At 40.1% G+C, this 23,774-nt stretch overlaps 2 protein-coding genes across 6 annotated transcripts in view; both read right to left on the bottom strand.

The window, feature by feature from the left end:
- The window catches only part of LOC125297555 (GTPase IMAP family member 7-like), a 30,898-nt gene extending 30,045 nt beyond the window's left edge, over positions 1-853 (bottom strand). For 2 of the 4 annotated variants that reach the window (XM_048247981.1, XM_048247984.1), the window contains exons 1-2: positions 775-853; positions 569-645 (exon numbers count right to left, since the gene is read on the bottom strand). The gene's annotated coding sequence lies outside the window, so the exon portion shown is untranslated. The remainder of the gene's footprint in view (positions 1-568; positions 646-774) is intronic. The other 2 variants (XM_048247982.1, XM_048247983.1) reach the window with 2 other exon arrangements.
- Positions 854-19,322: 18,469 nt separating this feature from the next.
- On the bottom strand, positions 19,323-21,449 carry LOC125297570 (NACHT, LRR and PYD domains-containing protein 1 homolog). 2 transcript variants are annotated; one of them, XM_048248010.1, is made up of 2 exons: positions 20,486-21,449; positions 19,323-20,198 (listed from the first exon to the last, which is right to left on the bottom strand). In XM_048248010.1, the coding sequence occupies exons 1-2, from the start codon at positions 21,390-21,392 to the stop codon at positions 20,140-20,142; spliced, it is 966 nt and encodes a 321-aa protein (XP_048103967.1). In that variant the 5' UTR covers positions 21,393-21,449; the 3' UTR covers positions 19,323-20,139. The 2 variants fall into 2 exon arrangements, with proteins under 2 accessions (XP_048103967.1, XP_048103969.1); XM_048248012.1 differs by lacking the exon at positions 19,323-20,198 and adding an exon at positions 20,302-20,373.
- Positions 21,450-23,774: the final 2,325 nt, after the last annotated feature.

Raw genomic sequence — 23,774 nt, 5'->3', positions numbered from 1 at the left:
CCACTGAATGACATGTTTCCAGATCTAGGCAGCCCATAAACACGTGACTGGATTTTGTTATGCCAGTGTATTTACATTGGTAGTTATCCACCTAAATGTATGCATAAAAACACTGAAAAAGTTTTAATATGTTATCTTTTTATATTTTAGTCGCTTCTGGTATATTGTAGTGTCAATTACTTGTTATGTATATCATGCCAATGTTAAGACATACAAATTAATCATTCTAATACTTTTTTAATAAATATTTGTGTAGAAACAAAAATGATTATAGCTATCTCACGAAAGTGACCGTGATATCCCCATTAAGGTACAAACTGTTCAGTGATCACCTTAACCTGTTGTTCTGCATAGTTTTGTGGTTACCACTCACACACAACAAATCAAAAGATGTACAGCCACATTCCTGAATGTTTTTTTCCCCAATCCTCCAAGTCAAATGTACTTCCTTGTATGTCTGTTTGAAATATTTGGTGGACTACAATACTACTGTAAACATACATTATGTTCTTGTGTCTTGATTAATCTATGGTTGTGATGCGAGTAAACATCCAAGTTTAGTCTTTACCTGTTGATTATCTCCTCTCAACTCTCAACTTGTGCCACAGTGCCCCCCAAGGTCAGGTCCAAAATGTTCAGTAGCTCCTATTGAATTGTTAATTTGTCAGTGTGAAGTATGCGGTCTTCCTCAGACTGACACCATAATCAGATTAAGAAGCATGTCTTTCTTTCTTGAATTTGAAAACATTAAACATACAAAATGGTGAAACTTACCCTTTCTCTTAGGGAATCACAGATGTTCTCGATATGAGGATATGGAGAGGCTGTGAGTCTGGTATCAACTGCACATAAAGGAAGTCAGTGCTGATTACTTGAAGGAGCACAAACCTGTTGGACAGGAAGCACGCTGAGAGGGGCATGCTCCATTTTGATGAACTGAAGTGGGACAACAAAATGGAGCATGCCTCTCTCAGTATTTGTGACACATGCTTGGCTCACAGCACACATAGGCAAAAAATAATAAAGACTATTTTTAAAATGAACTGAAAATCACTGAAGATGTGTCTAGCAGCATCAGTAGATGTATTTGCACAGACAAAAAGCAAAATGTGATGCAAGTGTATGTCTAGGGTTTATGTAGCAAACAAAACAAACCACAGACAAAAAAGTCCATCTGCACTGTGGAGGCAGGCATTTGTCTTATGTCAGCCTTTTTTATCAAGGGAAAACAATTTGTGTGTCTTTATTTTCAAAATATATATATTTATTGCATTCATGTCACCAGGAAGAAATACATTTTTATATTTTTTGCATTAATGTCACCAGAAGGCAGGCCAGTAGAAATATTTATTCACTTCAACATTAGAACACATAGTGAAGGTGCAAGGAGAAGAAAAGCTTTGGGATGCTTGGTAAACATTACATCCATTCTTCTCTGTTGACGTGCTATTCCAAAACAGGAAGGCAAAGAGGGGGAGAAAACGCTAAATGAAGACGTTTAATGAAAAGGGGGAGAAAACACTAGGTCTACTGCTGACAAGTTCTTGGTTTACAAGATGATTTAGATACACATATTTTGTGGTTAAACCTGTGAGAAGCATTGCCCACTACCATGACTAATTTAGTCTAATGTAGCCTACACATTGCTCAATGTCTATCATATGACATTGTGTTGTGTTGTTAGTGTTGTGAGCTGTAATCGGTAGTAATGCTCCTTATTTATGAATTTATTTATTTATTTATTTGTTTATTTCAAATAAAAAGTTTTTATTTTTTATTTTAAATATTTGGAAACACATGCAGCTACAGTTGCGATAAATAGGTCAAACACCACAGTATGAGAAACATCCCCATAACATGAATTGAGCACCACCATGCTCTACTGTCTTCAGTGTACTGTGGCTTGAATTCAGTGCATGTGGGTCGTTGGACAAACTGTCTGTTGAATCATTTATTTTCACTCTTGCTGGACTGAATGCAGAACATGGGCTGTGAAATGAATTAGGGGGGAGGGGGGTGATCTACAGCTCCCTTCACCAAAAGCTATGGTTTTTGTTAACCCATTCACAGAATAAAAATAATCTGAAAGGTTCTCTTTCTCATTGTTGAAGTGCGATATTTCTCTATGTAGGGTAGTGTCAAGCAGTGAAGTGATCGCCTATTGCAGGTAGGCACGTCATGTGAGTCAGACAGAAGACGGGCGCTGCTTTCCATTCCTCCAAAAACTGTGTTAAAATGGTGTGTTTAGCAGTCAGAATTTCAAAAATGTTTCGGGGGAGAAACCCCTGGACCCCCGCTGACATCATCCGTACCCCTCTCAGTAAATACTTCCAAGGTCCCTGCAATGAACGATGTCGAGCAGAAGCCAGCAAGTGGCAGATGACAATATAATTTTGACCAATAGAGTGAGTTGAGCTCAGAAACAGAAATCCCACAGGGATTATTAACAACAATCAACAACAGGAATTATTTCACAACAAATCAATTTTATTTTTAAATGTTATAAATGCTATTCTTTACAAATTGTAAACATTTGCATTGTCTGTTGTGTTCCACCAGATTGAGAGGACGGAGCAGAGGAATGAGATGCCATTATCTTTCACACTTAACTACCAGGGGGCAGAAGGGCTAAAAATGTAATGAACAACAAACAATATCGATGAAGAAAGACAGAAATACATACAGTAAATACTACTACTACTACTACTACTACTAATAATAATAATAATAATAATAATAATGATGATAATAATAAAAATAATCATAATAAATGAGTTAATTTCTACATATCTAAAAATACTACCCACAAATCATTCTGATATCATCAATAATATTATGCACTTCTAAAAAAGTAAGTGTGCTGTATTTCTAGAGGAAGACAAGAACGCAGGTGTAACACAACCTTGAATACACCTATATATTCATGTAATCACACATACTGTAGACCCTAGCTAAAGCTCTATTTATAAAGCACTTTTCTAACAACATAGTTTACAAATGAGACAAAAGTTAATGACCACAGATATTACCAGACATATTCCAATTACAATGACTATAGTAGTCATTTGATCTGTGTTAGAAAGAGACATGTCTTCCATGGATTTGGACCATTCTTTCTCATTTTGAAGTCTGTCTATCTCCTTCTTGAGATCTTGTCTCTTCTTCTCCTCATCTTCTATAATCTTCTTTTTACTGTTGATTGTCTTTTGTTTTTCATCTTTTTCTCTTATCAAACTCTCAATCTGCACTGTCATATTTTGTATGGTTGCATTAAAGGTTTTCTCAGACTGTTCCTTAAGTTTTCTCTCTCTGTCCAAGGCCTTCGTCTCTCTTGCTGCAGACTTGTTCTTACAAATTAGGCTATATTTAAACTATACAATGCTCAACTGTTAACGGCACCAAATTACTGAAGCCTATGTGTAAAGAGCTACATTATCTACACTGTGGTAGACATTAATGTAATTTATACCAGTTATCTGTAGAACAACTGAAACAACACAAAATAAACATGCCAACTTTGTTGTCTGTAGCTGGAAATATTTTATTCCTGTAAGCTATACTACCTACCTACATAGCTGGTACAAATCTAATTCCCTTCATGTCTTCCCTTCATGATAATCGAATCCCTATCCTCTCCACAACTCCTGACTGCTGAGAGAAGTATTGGCTATAATTAACAAAATATGTTATTACTTTAAGATACTCTTAGTTTAGCTTCTTATTCAGAAAAAAAGCATCCATACCTACCCAGAGTGGTCAGTTGTTCAGAGAAAGACAATACACTTGAATAGTTGGACAATGGTTCTGCTGCCTTTTAGTGGTCTACCAATTTACAGGATCACTTTCCAGTGTTTCCCACAGAATTAAATTATATTTGTGGTGGTAGGTTTGCAGAATTAACTTGAATGCAACAGTTTAACAAATTAGCTCAGCGTCGTTATGATGCTAACCAGATTTAAGCACAATCTAGTACAACCTGGAAAATCATTGTGTGATGGTCAATGTTGATATTGTGGTGGGACGCCACAAATTCAAGTCAATGTATGGAAAACACTGCTTTCATTTTCTCAAATGTTCTCAGCATAAGATTCACTTTCCTTTCCTCCATGTTCAGTCACGACCAGGCTAAATGTAACCGGAAAGACAACTGTTCTAGTACATAACAATCTTACTTGGGACTTTCCAAATGTTTATATTGAAAGATGGTGTCTTATGTGCAGATGAGGCAGGTCATTTGAGTCACCCTCAGTTTTCTCAGTTGTCCGTCATGGTTGAATGTGAATGTCGTTACCTGACAAATTAGTCACAGTGTACACATGGACACTGCACCACATTGCATTTCCCAGAATGCCACAATCCCAATCCACTTACTGAAACACCTACTGAACACTTACTGAAATTAAATCTTAAAATATAACACTTCTTGAAGTGACAGTGATATTGGAGGATATACTGTACATGCAGTGCAGATGAGAGAGATAATGTGAGTCACTTTGAGACACTGTTTTGCCCATGTAGCTATCCATTTTCAGGTTGAGTAGTTGATTATACCGGTAACGTCAACTTGACATCAAGTACTACACTGAAAAAAATATCTGTAGAAATAAGGGGAAATATACTGTGTTTTCTGAAGGAATTGTCCCTGTAGATTTCTTTAACGGGTGTTTTGCCCTTATTTTTGGTTTATAGGTTGTGGGAGGAAGAATATCCACAATCACATATTTGGAGCAAGAGACAAACAGCTATTACATAATTTACAGAAGTGTATTATTTTATTATTGTGCTTTTCAACTGCAGGGGGTCAAAAATATCCAGGCAACACTCAGGTGTGAGGAACCACTGCAGGTTACCAGGAGCAACGTCACTGGCAACAGCATGTTCCAGTAACACTACTCAAAGTTCTCTAGGGCGAGGCCCTATCTTATACACATTAGTTACATTGGTAATACAAATCACATGAGTACAAGGTTCTTTCACAAAAATCCCCATACATGCAGAAATACAACAATACAAGGACATTTCTTGGACATAGCATGTGACCCATGCACCATACGCAAGTCATGAGGCTACTCCAAGTAAGTCAGATAATTGGTCAATACAATACATATACATCCTTCAGCATTCTCTTGCCATAGTCTAGTAGTTCCTGTCGGGATATTCTGTCATTCCTCGGTCGGCCAGGAGAGGCCGCCAGGTCCACCAAGCCCCTGGGGGCCAGCCTGGGGAACCCCAGTCGCTCAGGGCAGGTCATGGTGGATTCTCGTGGACTATAGTCCTTGCTGTCGCTGCCCTTGCCCTTCTGGAATTATCCCTGACGCTGTCCTCTGACTATTTTTGGATTGCCCCGGCACTGGGTCTGTACGAACTCTTGTTTCCTCAGTTATGGAGTTTTAAGTTATCTCGGAATGCCTGTGGAAGGACTGAGTTACCTAATTATTGTTGACTGCTAAGACTGTTTGGGTTCTTGCATTTGATGCCGAAGATCTGATTTACTTACCTGTGGGGTATACTACGAAGCACGTTAGACATATCTACGATACTACGATTGCAGTTATGTGATATATTTGTCAAACTAGGCTTTCAGCTCAGATCTGTGCGCGTTCTCGGTGTTGGGATGACTTTGGCCAATCGTGTAACGTGGAGACGCACAAGACCGCCTCTATTTAAAAACAATTACTTCCGCATTCATGAGCGATAGCTTAATCTACACTGCGGTATTTTTTTGTGTCTAACCTATAACATCAAATAAATCAATTGTCATCAGTTGTTGTATGGTATGCACGCCCATAGTGGGATATTTGCACGCACAGCACTATTAAAGCGCATACAAGATCCAAAATGTTAGTAGAGGCGGAGCTCCACCTGTAAGATATATGACAGAATCCTACACGTGAGAACTTCGTTTTTAAGACAATTGATTGGTCAGTGTGCGGTAGATTACACGATTTGAGCTATAACTTAGCACATAACCTCCTCCCGACCAGGTTTGGTTGACAGCTTAAGATCCCATGGTGATATAGCGACACTAAAACAGATCCACTTTCGTGTCACAGCATACCCTGGCTTTGAGCGCAACATACCTCGCTAACCCACTAATCGAGATTCGTAGTACACCCCACTGTGATGATTGCCTGTGTTTATGGAAGACCAGTTTACCTGTGAAACTTACCTGTGTTGAATTCCGAAAATCTGATTTACTTACCCGTGATTGCTTGTGTGTATTATGGAAGACCAGTTCACCTGTGAAACTTGAGTTGTGTCCTGTACTGGAAAGAAGTTTTTGTGTGATTCTGCAGACCCGTGCTGAAGAAATAAATACTACCTGTGAACGCATATCTTCTGTCTCCTGCACTAGTGTTCCTCTAGACTTGTGACATATTCCTAATACTGCCTCAGGCAGAATACCGTTAACTGGTGACAAAGGGGGTCACATGACCTTTATTAGAAAGTCGTGATTTTTATTCAGACTATTCATGACATTGATGACCTTTGGGGGGGAAAGAAAGGGGAACATGCTGTGATTAGGAAGGGTTTGGAGTTAATTTCTAAATAAAAGCAGGGCTAACACTGCCCACAAATCATTCTGGGAGATCTACTACAACCTCAAACCGGCACTTTACCATACCAGTGATCTCTTTTTACACATGAATGACTGGCATACAGTAAAGGGAAAAAAATATATACATACTGTACAAATGTTTTAAGTATATGTTTTAATGAATATTAAAGACAGTACAGTTAGAATCTCACAGCTGTATTACAACATAAAAATACAACAACATTTTAATAAATTGCATACATTTATGTTTGTTGTTGTTTTTGTTCAACCAGAACAGAGAGGACAGAGGAGAGGAATAAGATATCATTATCTTTCACCAGTGACACTTAACTACCACCAGGGGGCAGAAGAACTAAATATGCAATGGACACAATACATTGATAAAATAGACAGAAATAATAATAAATATTAATAATAATAATAATAATAATAATAAAACAATTCATGAATGAGTTACTGACTAAATAAAAACAATTACAACACTATTGTCCTCAATAATACTGTGCACTTCTAAAAAAGTAAGTGTGCTGTATGTATAGAGGAAGTTAAGAACGCAGGTGTAACACAACCTTGAATACACCTATATGTTCATGTAATTGCACTGTAGACCCTAGCTAAGGTAAGGTAATTCTATTTATAAAGCACTTTTCTAACACCATGGCCATTCAACATGTTTTACAAATGAGACAAAGGTTAATGACCACAGATATTATCAGACACCTTCCAACTGCAATGAGTATAGCAGTAATTTGATCTGTCATACAAAGAGGCATGCTTTCCTTGAGTTTGGACCTTTCTATTATTTTGTAGTCTGTCCTTTTCCTTCGGTAGATCCTGTCTCTTCTCCTCGTCTTCTCTGATCTTCTTTGCACTGCCAATTCTCTTTTGCTTCTCATCTGCTCGTACCTCCCTTTCCTTCTCCAGCCATTTTCTCTCTCCCTCCTCTCTGATGACTTTTTCTCTTTCACTTAGCTTTATCAAACCCTTTTTTTGTATCTTTCTCTCTCCTTCAATTCTCTTCAGCTCCTCCTCTTGTCGTATATTCCACACTTTCTCACTCAAGGTATTTGCTGCCTCTTCTCTCATCTGTTTTACTGTTGCATTTAGTCTTTTCTCTGCCATTTCTGTGATGTTCTCAATCTGCACTCTCATCTCTTCTATGGTTTTATTTTGTGTTCTCTCTCTCTCCAATGCCTTGTTCTCTCTTGCTACAGACTTGTTCCTACAATCTGATGTATTTTTCTGTGCCTCAGCTGTCAAGTCTTGTGTGATGTTAGTCAGGTTTTTCTGAGCCTCCTGCCGTAGTTTGTTCTCTCTTTCCAAGGCATTCTTTCCCTCTTCCTTTCTAATCTTCTTCTCTCTTTCTGCAGACTTGTTCATACAATCTGTTATATTTTTCTCTGCCTCAGCTGTTATGTTTTGAATGGCTTCAGTGAGGTTTTTCTGAGCCTCCTGCCGTAGTTTGTTCTCCCTCTCCAAGGCCTTCTTCTCCATTGCTGCAGACTCACGCATACAGACTGTGGAGGTGGGAAACCACAAACACTACCATTAATGACATTGGTGACACGCACGCGTATGCACACGCGCGCGCGCGCACACACACACACACACACACACACACACACACACACACACACACACACACACACACCACAATATCAGTCAGAGCACACATATTTACTTTAAGCCTCCACTGTAACCTTCCCCATGAGGAGCATCCTGACCTGTCATATCACCAGAGCCGGACAGTAATGGAGTACATTTACTTGAGTATAGTACTTGAGTACAATTTTGAGGGATCTGTACTTTACTTGAGTATCATTTTTGGGGAGTACTCAGGATTTTACTCAAGTACATTTGAGAGGCAAATATTGTACTCTTCACTCCACCACATTTCTATCCATAACCGTAAATACCCGCTACCAGTGGCGTAACAAACCAATGGTGGGCCCAGGTGCGAGAGCGCTACGCGGGCCCCATGCCGACGAACTTTGGCCCAGGATGAATAAGCTCTGATACATACAATACACATTAAGGGTGACTTCAATTGTTTATGCAAAGGGCCTGAGGCACCGAAGTAGTTTAGTAGTTACAATTACAACAATTACAATTTCAAATAAAAAACACACGACTACATAGGATCCATTATATGTGAAAACATTAAAAATAATTTTATTAACAGCCTGCAGGCCAGGGTAATCTAATATTACTGCATTAACATCAACTCGCATGGAATTATGGGAACACTCAATGCGCCTCTTCAACCCTCTGCTGAAACTGCAAGCGTAGATTGCTTGCTTATAAACTCGCACTGCGCAGAAACACAACTTAATGTAGCCTAACTTATTTAACCGTCCAGAAACCAAATAAAATCATTATGCATACAATCCCCAATATGCGTGAATTAGGCCATTAGAAGAAGGCCATCTTACGAGCCTTTCGTTGTGCAAAATCGTCAACGATATTCCCAATATTTAATGCTCTGGCTCTCGTATTTTCAATGGACAGGATAGCTAACCCACGGAGCCTCTCCTGCCCCATGCTGCTCCTTAGGTATAGGTCTTAAGTTTGAGTTTGGAAAAAGATCGCTTAGCTGTTGCCACAGTCACAGGCAATGTCAGAAACAACATGAGTACACACTTCCCCGAATGTGGATGTTACACTGTCATAATCTAGAAAAAAAGAGGTATCGCACACCAATAAAGTCTTTCCTGAGGTGCTGGCTTCTTGTGCATATAATTAAGAAAATAAAGAGAATGCCGCACACTCTGCTCAATGTTTTAATGTTGAAGTGATACTCATTTATCTTTTTAGTATATTACCTCTAACTGAATGAATATCAGACCTGCTGCCATGTTCAATCATGGAGGGAAGTACTTCTGCCAAACTCACTTAGTGGAGAGTGGACTACGTTTGCTTTGAGTGACATAAACCTTACAGTTACACTTTACTTGACGGTATCTACAAAAGAGCAACATGACACTGAACAAGTCATAAACGTTTATGACATAGCGCTTCCGTCATTCACGTCTGTCAAGTGTCATTTGTTTTTTATCATGACAAGTTTGGGTTAGAGTCATTTGCTTTTTGTCATGAGAAGTTATGACAGTGTCATGTCACTCTTATGTAGATACTGTCAAGTAAAGAGTTACCAAACTTACTAGAATATCCAGGCTGTTGGACAGCTCAATCTCTTCCATCTCATGGAGGGAAGTACCTCTGCACACATAATAATAATTTGCTTACATCATGTTTCTAACATATTTACACTTACTATTGGGGGGAATGCTCATGCTTTCTGCCAGCTCATTCTCTTCCATCCGTTCCACCAACTGCTGCACCTCCATCTTCCAGTCTGCTGCTGTGGTCTCATTTGTCCTCCCTTCCTCATACTGGAAATGGCTTCCTCCATTGAGAACCACTAACTCATAAACCTTCTTCAGTACACCTGGCCAGCTCTCTTCACCTGTCCAGTGAACATATCTGTTCCCACATTTCTCAACCAGCCACTGCAGGGCCTCTCCTTCACTCTCAATGTACTCCTCAATGTTCCTGTCTACAGACAGGTCCTGAGAGGAGTCAAACATCACTATGGCGTGATCCCAAACTCTGTCCCCAAGAAGCCCCAGATGTGTCTGGAATTGTTTCCTTCTTCTCTCAGTGAAGCGCATATAAGTGTAGACTTTCAGTACAAATGCATGTGGACCAGGATCACACAAAGACAGCAACTCTGCTTTAGTTTTCTTAAGATTTCTCCTACTTGGTGTCATGCAAAGTTCATTGATCTCTTGACCTCCCCTGATCTCCTGTTTATTTTCTAACTGAAATGTTACACCTTCTGCTCTGTCTGAGTTTTGCTTCTCAGTATATTTCAAGAGCATCACCTTTATTCCCGGCAAAGGCTGAAGTTCACCTGTAAAACAATGTATTGATTTATTAATGGTATGACTAAATACATTTAGTTAGTGTATTAACTTAATGTGTTTGTATATGTGTATATTTGGTGATGAGGTTGCATGATTATCACATGCTAATTATGCCAGTTGATGATGTTCAAATCAGCTATAACAACTTGTATGGCAATACATAACTCACCCATGACATATTTAAACATAGCGTCCTGTCTGTAAGCTCTTGTCTCTCTGTCCTCCACTCTTGTAGTGAGGTGACTCCTCTTCTTCTCCACTTCCTGTAGAATAGTTTTGTCGACCTCAAAGTGACGTCCACCATTTCCTGCTACCATCTCCTCAATCTTCTCCAGCAGCTGTGTGACCTGCTTGTCATCTATATTCTGATTATTGAGGACATGATATCTGTTCCCACATTTCTCTACCAGATATCTGATGTGTTCTTCACTCTCAATGTACTGCTCAATGGTTGTGTCTCCCAGCCAGTCTCCATAAGTGAACACCACCATAGTGTGACTCCACACTCTCTCATTGAGAACCTCAAAGTGTTCCTGCAATATGCTTCTATAGTTCTCTGATAAGGATAAATTCACAGGTATGACCAGCAGTACAGCATGTGGTCCTGGAGGACACAGAGACACACTCAGCACAATCTCCTGTTTGGTGAGCTCCTCAGTATCTTTGACATTAATATTCTTCCACCATCCTGGAGCCTCGACTACAGTGACATGTCTGCCTGCTACTTCTCCCTGTCTCTTCTCACACTGAGTTCTTCTCTTTACATCAAACTCCTTTCTGCCCAAGATGGTGTTTCCTGATGAACTCTTCCCAGATCCTATTTGTCCCAGCAGAACAACTCGGAACTCTGACAGGGGGTATACATTTCCTGCTGAAAATAATATATAGGTATAGTTTGTCAATACTGTATATGACCATGTTATTTTAAAACTTTATATTTAAGACACTTTAATAGGTGCTTTGGTTTAACTATAGTGAGCTAACCACCTAACATGCATGTAAAACTTGTAAACACCACCTGCAGCCACTAATAAATGCTATCTGGTATATCTTTGGCGGTACTACTTACAATACCCTGATGTGAAAGCTTTTCTTTAATTTCCGTAGGGTCTTACACCCCAGGACACAGAAGTAGTTTATGGAACTGTTAATATGTTTATGTGATGCATATGATATAAATATGAAAGATAAGACTAAAAATAATTGGCTAATAAAAACTAACCTAATGAATGTCAAGCATATGCATATTGTTGCTTAAATTTAATCAACTTGACCATTTTACTAATTGCATTATGAACATAGGTGTTTCATAAGCTAGAGATGAAGTGTGTTAACATTTATTTTTGTTGTGAAAAAGCTCAGTTTTTAGTCAATACAAAGACAATACAACTCACTATTCAGGAATTGGATGCGTTTCCTCTCCACCTTCATCAGTCTCTCTGTTGCTCTCTCTTCTTCTTTCTCCCTGCTCTTCTTTGCTTGCTTCAGTCTCTTTCTGTCCATCTCAAAGTGACAGTTTTTGTTTCCTGCTACCATTTCTTCTATCTTCTCCAGCAGCTCTGTGACCTGATCATCTGTCCCATCGTTATTGTTGATGACATGATATCTGTTCCCACATTTCTCTACCAGATATCTGAGGTGTTCTTCACTCTCAATGTACTGCTCAATGGTTGCGTTTCCCAGCCAGTCTCCACAGGTGAACAGCACCATGGTGTGATTCCAGATATCCCCATTGAAAAGGGTCAAATATTGCTGCACTTCTTCTCTGTACTGAATATTGAAACAGACATCAACACGTATGTGCAGTAAGAGAACATGGGGTCCAGGATCACACAAGGACACACTTAGTATAGTTTCCTGTTTGAGGAATTCAGGAGCGTTAGTCATGCCATCTCTCCACCAACAGCTTGGGGTGTCGATCACAGTGACCTGCCTCCCTGCCACCTCCCCTCCTCTCTTCTCACACTTTGATATAGAGCACAAGTCAAACACATCTTCGCCCAGGATGGTGTTCCCTGTTGAAGTTTTGCCAGTGTGCTTGAATCCCAGCAGAACTATCCTCAGGGATGACTGACGTATTTGACCTTTAAGGGGAAAAAAAGAAATGTTTTTAACAGCCAACATGTTATGATATGATGATTAAACAATGTTAAATATCTATCACATTCTCTTTTTAATGGTCAATTTGACAAAATAATGGTAATGGATACAACTGCATTTCAGCTGTGGCTCAACAACATTACTTACTTTCTCAACACACAAATGGGTAAAAGTTCTATCACAAAAATATAGTAAAATGATCTCTTGATTCTAGCTACACTCGCATTGGAGCGTCATTGTAACTCACCCAGTGATGACCTGACGTCATGTCTTTGTTTCTTCACCTTCATCATCCTCTTCTCTGCTTTGATTTTCTCCGTCTTCGCCTGCTCCTCTAGGTTTTGTAAAAGATCTTCACTCATTTTAAAGTGAGAGCTCTTATTCATTGCTACCATGTTTTCTATCTTCTCCAGCAGCTGTGTGACCTGCTTGTCATCTCTATTCTGGTTGTTGAGGACATGATATCTGTTCCCACATTTCTCTACTAGAGGCTGTAGGGCTTTTTCACTCTCAATGTACTGCTCAATGGGTGTGTCTCCCAGCCAGTCTCCATGGGTGAACAGCACTATGGTGTGACTCCACACTCCCTCACCGAGAAGAGATATGTATTGCTGAACTGATGTCTTGTGTACCTCTGTGAAAGCAGCATCCACTCGTATGACCAAACAAAAACTATGGGGACTCTGATCACACAAATTCTGACTGAGCACAATCTGTAGTTTGAATATCTTAGAGCTGTACTTCAAAGGAATACAGGCCAACCATCCAGGCGCCTCCACCACAGTGACCTGCCTGCCTGCTACTTCTCCCTGTCTCTTCACACAAACAGCAGTTCTCTGTCCAGTCTGAAACTCCTCTCTTCCCAGGATGGTGTTTCCTGATGAACTCTTCCCAGCATCTTTAAATCCCAGCAGCACAATCCTGAGACCTGGTAAGATTGTAGCTCCTGCAGAATTACCTGCTAACATTGATACATTGCATTGAACACACACACACACACACACCTACATATGTGACCCTGCAAAGCGAAACCAGTCGCTTTGGTAAAATTTACCAAATTAAGTTATTGTGCTCACACGAACGACCATAAACTAAGATTTCCAACGATATGTATATCGAGGGTATTGCAAAAGGTATTGCTAAGATAAACAGACTGTTAAACAATATCTCCCAACCTCGGAGATGATCGGAACAGCCGGTCAGGTTAAATTGACTGAGCTACAGAATAACAACAGTCTTATTTACATGTAGCATGTAGTTGTTAGATTGCACATGTAGCATGTAGTTGTTAGATTGCACATGTCTGCATGTAGTTGTTGGATTGCACATGTAGCATGTAGTAGCATGTAGTTGTTAGATTGCACATGTAGCATGTAGTTGTTAGATTGCACATGTCTGCATGTAGTTGTTAGATTGCACATGTAGCATGTAGTTGTTGGATTGCACATGTAGCATGTAGTTGTTAGATTGCACATGTAGCATGTAGTTGTTAGATTGCACATGTAGCATGTAGTTGTTAGATTGCACATGTAGCATGTAGTTGTTGGATTGCACATGTAGCATGTAGTTGTTGGATTGCACATGTAGCATGTAGTTGTTAGATTGCACACAGATTTAACATGTTTGCATTTAGTCTTCTTTTTCTCGAGTCTCCAGCATTCTCTCAGCATTCCCTTAATTAGCTAATGGCCTCAGTGCGCAAAGACAGGCAGGATTTTCAACGCTCTTTTTACAGTAAACCAACATTTAGGAACAGTATCGAAAAGTCCAAGCCTGAATTGGGTCAGTGGGGATTTGGGGAGAGACTGGAGAAGGGCCTTATGTCTTGGGCAAAAGATCCACTGCGAATGAGGGTCGGCGACTCTCCCCAATGACGAATGTCAGTGTAGTACAATAAAGCGCAAGAAACTAAGACATAATCACATTAATTAATTAAAGTAGCCTACAATGATAACAGTAATGAAATTTACATTAATTACCTTATGTCGGAATGCCACTCCGACAATTACGGCTTCTACACACAGTTGCGTTCCGTCAACGCATGCCAACGCATGCGTAGGTGTTTCCGACGGTAGCTATGCAAATGACTTGAAGTATAACCGTAATTTGATTGGTTGGTGCCGTCCGTCGATTGGCTTGATTGGCCGGTGCCGTCTGTCGGTGCAGCAACAGCTGAACTTCTCAACGCGAGCGACGGGAGAAACGCGACGCGACGGACCCACAAATCAGTTCGGCAATGGATGACGTGGGCCCATGTAAAGTGAATGGGATGCGTCTCCAGCACTGCAACGCATGCAACTGTGTGTAGGAGCCGTTAGACGTCAATGTCGGAGTGGGGGTATGTCGGAATTGATGGCGGTCCCCGTTGCCATGTAACACTGGCAATGCTACAGTGGACTTAAGCTGCCACCTCCTGGCGAAAAGTTGTAATACATTTCACGCAGCTGTGTGAATCACGGAAAGCGCAAATAAAGTGGCCACTTCTAAATGGGACCCACTGTATATCTTGACTCTAGAGGGAGCTCTACAGTCACCAAAAATACCTAAACCTGCATAGTGTACCTTTAATTCTGTTAAATTGATAATTCAATACAAACAATAACATAAAAAAGGGTTCATGATATTGAATATTGTGTTTCACGATAATGTGATAATTTATCCTACTTATGATAGAGTGACAAAAAGTGCATCCTGATTGGTGTTGTGATAGATTTTGTATTTTAGTATTATGTTTATCTTCTGCTGTCTCTATTGTACAGTGGAGTTTTCTTATATGTATATTACTTTTTCTGCTGTAAGTGCATGTTGTGTGTGATGTCTGTATGCTACTGAGACCCTGAATTTCCCCTTGGGGATCAATAAAGTATCTATCTATCTATCTATCTATCTATCTTTCTAAAGTGATAGGAAGTGCTTGATTTAGGGAGATGGAAGGGAGAAGTGTAATTTCGTTGGCTGTTGAGGGCAAATATCATCAAAATATTTGCAAAATCAAATCACAGATCTTTACTTGGCTATTTTGAGATTACACTAAATGGAATAAATATAAACCTGTTGCAGAATGCAACTCACCCTTTAAAGAAGTTGTAGGTTTTCTCTGCCTCTGTATTTTCTTCTGTTTGTCTTCTGCTCTACTCTCTTTTTCTCTCCTCTTCTCTTCAACCTTCTGTAATATTTCTCTGTTTATTTCATAGTGACGGCCATTGTTTCCTGCCACCATTTCTTCTATCTTCTCCAGCAGCTCTGTAACTTGTGTATTATCCTTGTTCTTATTGTTGAGGACATGACATCTGTTCCCACATCTTTTTACAAGCTGTTGGAGCATTTTCCCTTTAACCTCAAAGGCTTTCTCTTCTGCAGGAGTCTCCTGAATGAACAGAACTAGAGAGTGTTTCCAGGCTCCATGGCCCAGAAGACTCAAGTGGTTTGATGTGGCATTTCTCTCCATTTCTGTAAAGGTCATGTTCTCATGGATGACCAGCAGAAAGGCATGAGGTCCTGGAGGACACAGAGTCACACTGAGAACAATCTCCTGTTTCAGGAGGTTAGGAGAATCCCTATGAAAAATGAAATCATAATCCTTCCACCCTGGAGTGTCCACCACAGTGACCTGTCTCCCTGCTACCTCTCCCTGTCTCTTCACACACTGCAGTGTTCTCACATCAGGGTCAAATTCCTCTCTGCCCAGGATGGTGTTTCCTGCTGAACTCTTCCCAGCTTCTCTGTTCCCCAGCAGCACAATCTTCACGTCAGAGGCCACTATTTCACAAGACAACTGGCCAGTTATTCAGAAAAAGGATAACCTCCCCAAACATATATGAATAGTGTTAATAAAGAATTATTAGCCATAGTGCAATCTGTACATATAGACAAACACAGAGAGGAAGAGATAGCACTGATGAACTCACCAGAAGATAATCCTTCTGCAGCCATTTCTGCTGTTTCACTCAGGTGGTCTAACTTGTGGCTAAAATAAATCATTACCCACACCTTTTGAAAAGGGATAACATATATATTAAATTAATGTGTAAATTTATTTTCCATTGAGGTTATATGTATATTTAAGTCCCACAAGTAGGCTAGCTGTTGTTGTTTGCATTGTCATGGTTAGGCTAATTCAACAGTCCGATAGATAATTGCTGCTTGTGAAAACGATTATTACAGTTTTTTGTTTTTTTTTACATTTCGCACCCATGCAGTGCAGTGTTACATGTTTTGAATTTAAAATAAACAAGCCCCTGATGTACACTACATTGTTTAGGTTTTTTAGTCAGAGAAGCTACGTAGGGCGTAGGGCAATGTCATTTTTGTTGTTCCAATACCTCCAACCCCCGTTTTGAGTCACCGGATCTACCCCCCCTCTGCGCTCGGGACCTCACACATTACAAATTAAGCACTGGCTATGTGGCCTCAACCAGAGCATGTATATGGACAGCCTGTTCACTTCCATTGTATCAAATCTGGTTGCGGTTCACCATAGTTCCATTAGAGATGGTCACAAGCTAGCACAAAATGAGTGGGTGTCAAAAGCTTAGTTTTCTCTGGACTCAACCATAAATACATGTCTGTCTGTTGGAACAAAACAAAAAACTAGAAAATCGCTTGAGATTTTGACAATTTATGGTGATTTTATTTTCGTTACACATTTGCTAGACGCTAATGCATTAGAAAGGATCCCCGCGGCAAGATAGCGTCTGTATTGACGCATTTGTTCCAATGAAGAACAGTAGTCAAGGCGACATTTAGTCAGTAGGCTATGTGTGTTTTGTCTATCCGCCTTATTCACCCGGAGGCCAGAACGAGGCTACAGAGGTACACTTGCCATTACACCTCAGTCCAGCAGATGGTGGTGGTAATGCACTCCGTTTGCAAACTGGCAAAAAACTCACTGAAGATGAAGAAGAAGAACAGGCCAGTGAACCCAACTTATTTTTCAGTAAGGTTTTTACAGTTTGCAAACAGAGTGCATTACCACCATCTGCTGGACTGAGATGTAATTACAAGTGTACCCTGTAGCCTCGTTCTGGCTGCCGGGTGAATAAGGTGAATTGGCCTACATGCTGGATGTGACATTGCATCGCTGATTCTAGATTTGATTTCCAAGTTAGAGATCAAGACTGAAATCCTGACAGCTCTAATCAACAACAATAGTGCTGTTATCACCAGTTTTCAACACCTCATTTTGTGATCATGACCCAATTCACACACTGACATGTTTATATTACAACCACAGCAATAAATTGATCTACAGCGATGTTAAATTAATGGTGTCTAATTGTAATTTGTCGTACATGTCTAATCTTTTTTGCCATTCACTATGGCAGAACTAAAGTTACATATCTGCAAAAAGTCAATAGGCTTACATGAAGTAAGTCAGAAACATACGTCCTTACGGAACAGGACAGCTAGGGATATGTAATACTAAATAAAGTTTGCTTGAGTAGACTAAGATTAATGTTAATGAGTAAAAGCCAAATATTATTCAGCACACATCACACGCAAGCAACACACTCAGCTTAACAGCATAGTGACATACAGTACTGATCGGAGGAGCATTTTCTAGCTGTATAAACGCCACGGCTCAATGTGTTTATATTACATCACTTCATACTAAATCTATCACTATCCATTTTTAATTTCAAGGCTGCATCTTCTGAAAAGAAACATAATTGTTGATATAAATAAATGTGAATATAATAAAGTGAATACTTACAAGTTACAGCAAGAGACAGTGACAGTGAGAGACAGTCCAGCTCTGAACTGAACTGAAAATAGCTGGTTCCTGTTTTCTCATGTTGTCATGTGACACGACAGAAGTCAGGTCCCTGACCATTAACACAAAGAATGACTGTCTGCTGTCCAAAAGTGCTCCAAGTAAAGAGTAGTATCTCCATATTCAAGAGACAGATTCCAATTATCTGCATTGTCATTAGATACAGCATGAGTAGACTACAGTGACATAAAAAGTAATTTATTTACTTTCAGTCTTTGGCTTCTAGAAATGGAATGGACATTCCGGGAATTGTGTCATTATGATATCTTGACCACAGGTCCCGCTCTCACATGACTGCTCTTAAATACCTCTATTTCGTCATTTCATTTCCAAAAATCTTCATTTCAAACGCTCAACACATTATCAAGGTGTGGCTGTGGTGCACCAGTAGTAGCTTTGCTGTCTGACAATCAGATGGTCAAGGTTTGCTGTTGCAAGTACATGTCTCTTTTGATAAAAGCATCTGCTAAATACAAGACAACTTACCGTCTGCTTTAAACTTTTTGTTCCTACCTCATAAAACACCCTCTCATCTTTGTCTGTTCTATGTTGCAGCAGAGCTCAATAACACTTAATGAAGCATGAATTAATTCACAATTTATGTATTACTTCATTCCTTAAAATATCTCATGAACCAGCAGGAATTGACATGGCTTATTCTGTAATTTGTGACCTCATACATAAACAACACAGCACCTAAAGCATTAGATACGGTAGGCACATCATTATGAATTATGATATATTAAGCATAATCATGATTATTTGCAGTTCTCTAAACACGTCATTATTCACAACATTAGTTGAGGGGCCACAGACATGATGAATCCGTTTCTGATGCTGTGTCTGACCAGTTTTTGTGGATACTTGAGCTTGTTTCAGATTTATTGTCTGCAACTAAAACACACAAAGCCTCAAACTTCCAGACAGTTCTAACTTTTTTAATGGTAAGATGAATGTGGTCAAAATAAGATGTGGATGTAGCAGCTGACGTTGCTGCTACATCCTTCTCTCTCATCAAACAAGGGACAGCTATCGAAGGGAAATAAAACACAACGGTGATATATAGTCACTCCTCACTAAAGGATTTCACCACGAACACCAAACACCTTGCTATATACAGCTGATTTGTATTGCACAGTAATGCATAAGCAAATGTCCAGGAAACTGGACGTGATGACAATTATTGTGTCTTGACTTCAGACATGAAATAGGTCTTGAGACTGTCTGGTATGAAAATTGTGCAGTATCTAAGTTATGACACCACAGAGTACGTAAGGTAACAGTTTTAAGATAAAGTAGCAGGTTGAAATCTACCCAAATTCTCTCAATAAAAGCACAAATTACCAAAAACCCTACTAGGACAACACTGGCACATTACTTATTTGTGAAATAATTTATATTATAACCCCACAGGTTTATTTAATCGTCTTTCATGATTGGACATTTCTGCATCATTATGTAATTTGATAGTCATCACATGCACAGTATGGGAAGGTTTGTTTTTATAGGCCAAGGTCTTGGGAAAGGTAGCTGTTCAGTTCTTTAAGGAGGGTGAACATGATGCCACAGGTTTGTTTTTACAGGCCAAGGTCTTGATAAAGGTAGCTGTCCAGTTCTTTAAGGAGGGAGAGCATGATGCCACATGCTCTGTCCCCCTTTTTAAGCACCATGTCGATGAGGGAGGTCACCTGGTCCTGCAGCACGCTGGTCCTCTGCAGGACGTCTTCTGCCTCCCTGCTGCTTATCACACGAGGCGGAGCTTGAAGTTCATCCAACAGATCTCAGAGTAGAGCTCCCGATGTTTTCTTGATGAGATCAGGACGAATCATGAACAGTCGATCTAGAACGAGATCATTAACGTAAGATTTTGACTTTTGACTTTAGCTGCTACTACTACTATGCTCTACCTAAGTAAGATTTTGTAGTTACCTGAATCCAAATCATGTTCAATGCAAAACAGCTGCTACTGCTACTATGGTCTACCTAAGCAAGTAGGTTTAGGATTGTGTAGTTACCTATGCACACAAATTAAATGTAGAATGAGAGCTCTAGGTTTAAACAGCTTTTGGTACATTCATCATACTCATATCATTTTTAAACTGCCAGCATTGGATTACCGGTATGTACCTTCATGTGACATGGAGGCCATTTTCCCTTTTTCCTCATCAGTCCTGGCAGATCTGCTTGTGTAAGCCGCTTCTCTGTGGGTCATGACTTGGGAATGTCTGGATGCTGCTGAGGGCATTTCATGACTGTGTTCCATTTCTCCAGTCTCACCAAATTCAAAGCTTTCCAGTGTAGCTTTCCATATGGACTGCCCTTCACTGATCAGCTCCAAATCAAAACAGTCTGCGTTTTTAATGACCACCTCAAACAGGTCTGGAGGTCTGATGTATTTAAAAGTTATGTGTTGTGGCGAAGTTTTAGAATCATGGCAGGATGCCTTAAGGCTACATTTGCTGTTCATCCAAATGGATATGTCTGGACGATGTTTTTTGATCTTCTTTTTATCTTGGAACTCTCGTAAATCCTGTTCTACCGCCTGAATCATGGAAGCATCCCGTGGCACGATATACGTGAAGAGAACCAAGGGTGTCACTCTGGTCCGGTAGATTAACACATCCAGATGGGCTTTCATTGGGATTCCGATTTTCACCAGGACTTCTGTCAGTGAGAAGGAGGGCTTGAGGAGCTTTGCGTGGAAGCGGGTCAGCTCACATTTCTCTAGAGTCACACTGCTGTTGACCCCATGCAGAACTCTCACAGCCTCTCTAAGAGAGGAGTCTGAACCTTCCAGACAGGCAAAATGGGGCAGATGAGCCTCCAACAGTTCACCTGAGAGCACTTTGATGTCCATCAACGGACCAATTGGCTCATACTGCAACATGGCAAGCTCTGCTCTGAATACATGGGGGTCACTAAAGTGATACTGTAGAGAGACTTCAACCGCACACACCCAGCGCAAACCAGACGCTGTGCACTCAAAACTTCCTGATGGAGACCTGTGTTTATACACTGGGACTCCTGTCTCCATGGAAACACAGGGTTCCACGAGGATCCAATGTGAGGTGTCTTCAACATCTTCACAGGATTTGCAGCAGTTTGGTTGTCTGTAATATGCACATGGAATTTCTCCAGCTGAAATGCTTAACCTTTAAGAGAGGACATTTAGTTATGTCATTTCTTCATAGATTTTTTCCTGATAGTTTGGAGATAGATAGATAGATAGATGGATAGATAGATAGATAGATAGATAGATATATAGATACTTTATTGATCCCTAGGGGAAATTCAAGATAGTCCTCTGTTAGCAAACAGCCACTAAACAGGTGGTAGACAAATTCTTAAATGCCTCTAAATTAATGACACGTTTAAGGTATAGTAGCTACAAAGATTAAATTAACTCAACCACCAGCAATCTATGGTTGAATTGGAACAATGCAGTGCCTGTAATCAAGCATGAATTCATTATGATCATAAAATCTATTTAAATGACTGTATGATAAGGTAAATCTAAATCTTTATACTCATCTATATCTTCAGACAGTCCTCTCATATCTGACCCCCAGTCAGGAATGTCTACAGAATCCAAATCCTCCTGGTCCAGAAACATGTTTTCTGAGGAATCTTCCCTAATGACATTAGGCCAATGTGAATTTGATAGTTCTGGGACTTTGTCAACTGTAAAAAAAAAAGAAGATTTTTCCCTTTTATGACTTTCATTGAGATATTAGGAATGTATTAACACACAGCTTGCCCATTTCCAGCAAAAAAAAAAATGTTTAATGTAGAAGAGCAATATTTTAAAAGATGTGTTGATTGAAATACAGATTGTATTGCCCTAATTTTCTCTTCATGGTTGAAAAGGCATATCTCAAAAACAAAATAAGATAACTGAAATGTTTTTCATTCTGCACCTGCCCGTGAGCACCCTTACATGGAACCAGAGAAGGAACTACAACCAGTTCAGAAACCGGATGTTTCCCGAGAGTGAAACTCCAAAATGTTGTCATAACTTGCTTAATTTCATAATGTATCACCATGGGAGTCAGACGTTAGGCCCTATAGCCTACTGAGCAGTCCCTCCAGGAATACGCGATGTTGCGATCGCAACAATTAACGCAAATTCAGCAAATCCTCTAGCCTGGGTTTTCCCATGCTGCCTTATGCGCACGATTTTATTCACGCTGCTAGGCAGCCTGGATTCCATGGAGCAAATTTTCGCCTCAGTTAGGGGACCAATCACAGAACAGAGGGAGGGCAGCAAGACGATGACGACACACCGAAGCCATTATGAGCTACGTACAGACGCATTTGATAGACATTCGTAGCGCCCAATCTGGGCATTTGTAAACCACATTTCAAATACGAGAAAATTAATGTCTAGTTCCCAGACCCCATCTCAATGAGATGAGGTCTGACGTTAGCCAGGCTACAAATCCTCGTGAATTCTGGGCGACCTCGCAATTTTTTTTTACCAAACACTGCAACTTTTTTGCAAATTTGACCAATCATCATGGTTTCCCCGTGAAATTTCACCTACCACAACAGTCCACAGATGCCACACTCACTTCCGCAGACACCAGAGACTGCCCTATAACTTGTTCACTCCTCATGACAATAAATAGAAGGCTAACGTTAATGATCTGCTTTACTTGCATCTCTCAACCTGGTGTTGCTAACCTGCTTAGGCTATGAAAGTAAGTTAATTAAGGCTTACTTGGTTTACTGACATTTGAGTAGGCTACTGTCGTGGAAAATGTCCACTTCCGAATCCAATTTGCCAATTAACAATTACCAGTTGACTATTTAGTAATTTAGCACTCCGGAACAAGGCGTCCGAAGGAGACAATGTAGACAGAAGATTTTCTGAGGATAACTGATCTTTATTCTCCATATTGCAATGATAGTACAGCCTAACCAAAGTCCAGACCAACCATCAAAGCAATAGGGAGGAGATGTCATCAGCTGGGGCCCCCGACGAAATCTGCCTACAGAGGGCTATGCACTATATTTTATACCCCTTGGCCCTCGAGAAGTGCCACCCTCTCACGTCATCCCCAAAAACACCTTTCACCAATCAGCATTAAGCAGGATCGCTTACATTGGTGGAAACCATCTTCCCATCATGCATAAAACAATATGCAAACCTGTCTAATGCATAGGAAACATATGTAAAATAGAGGTTTTCTGGTTCTTTCCAGTTTGGGGAAATAGGGCCTTCTTATCTAATTCTCTTCCTAGCTGGACAGGCCCTAAATCATAAGACACGCCGGCCTCCTACTCCCTGTCCTGTTCGGTGCTCACCAGCTGGATAACCCCCCTCTTCCCTTGACCATGTAAGGAGGAGATGCTCTCATCCTGGTACCCCCAGTACTTTTCCACTCACCCCACTCCTCTGATAGTTGGTCTGGCC

The sequence above is a fragment of the Alosa alosa genome, chromosome 7, assembly GCF_017589495.1.
Source record: "Alosa alosa isolate M-15738 ecotype Scorff River chromosome 7, AALO_Geno_1.1, whole genome shotgun sequence".
NCBI classification, from domain to species: Eukaryota; Metazoa; Chordata; class Actinopteri; order Clupeiformes; family Clupeidae; genus Alosa; species Alosa alosa.
This window is presented reverse-complemented; position numbering and strand designations above follow the sequence as displayed.

Bases quoted from the DNA above. Each gene is read 5' to 3' on its own strand.
- LOC125297570 (XM_048248010.1), bottom strand. From the start codon at position 21,392: ATGGAGACAGGAGTCCCAGTGTATAAACACAGGTCTCCATCAGGAAGT. The intron at 20,199-20,485 runs GTACATACCGGT...ATCTCGTTCTAG, and splicing joins GGCCTCCATGTCACATGAAG to ATCGACTGTTCATGATTCGT.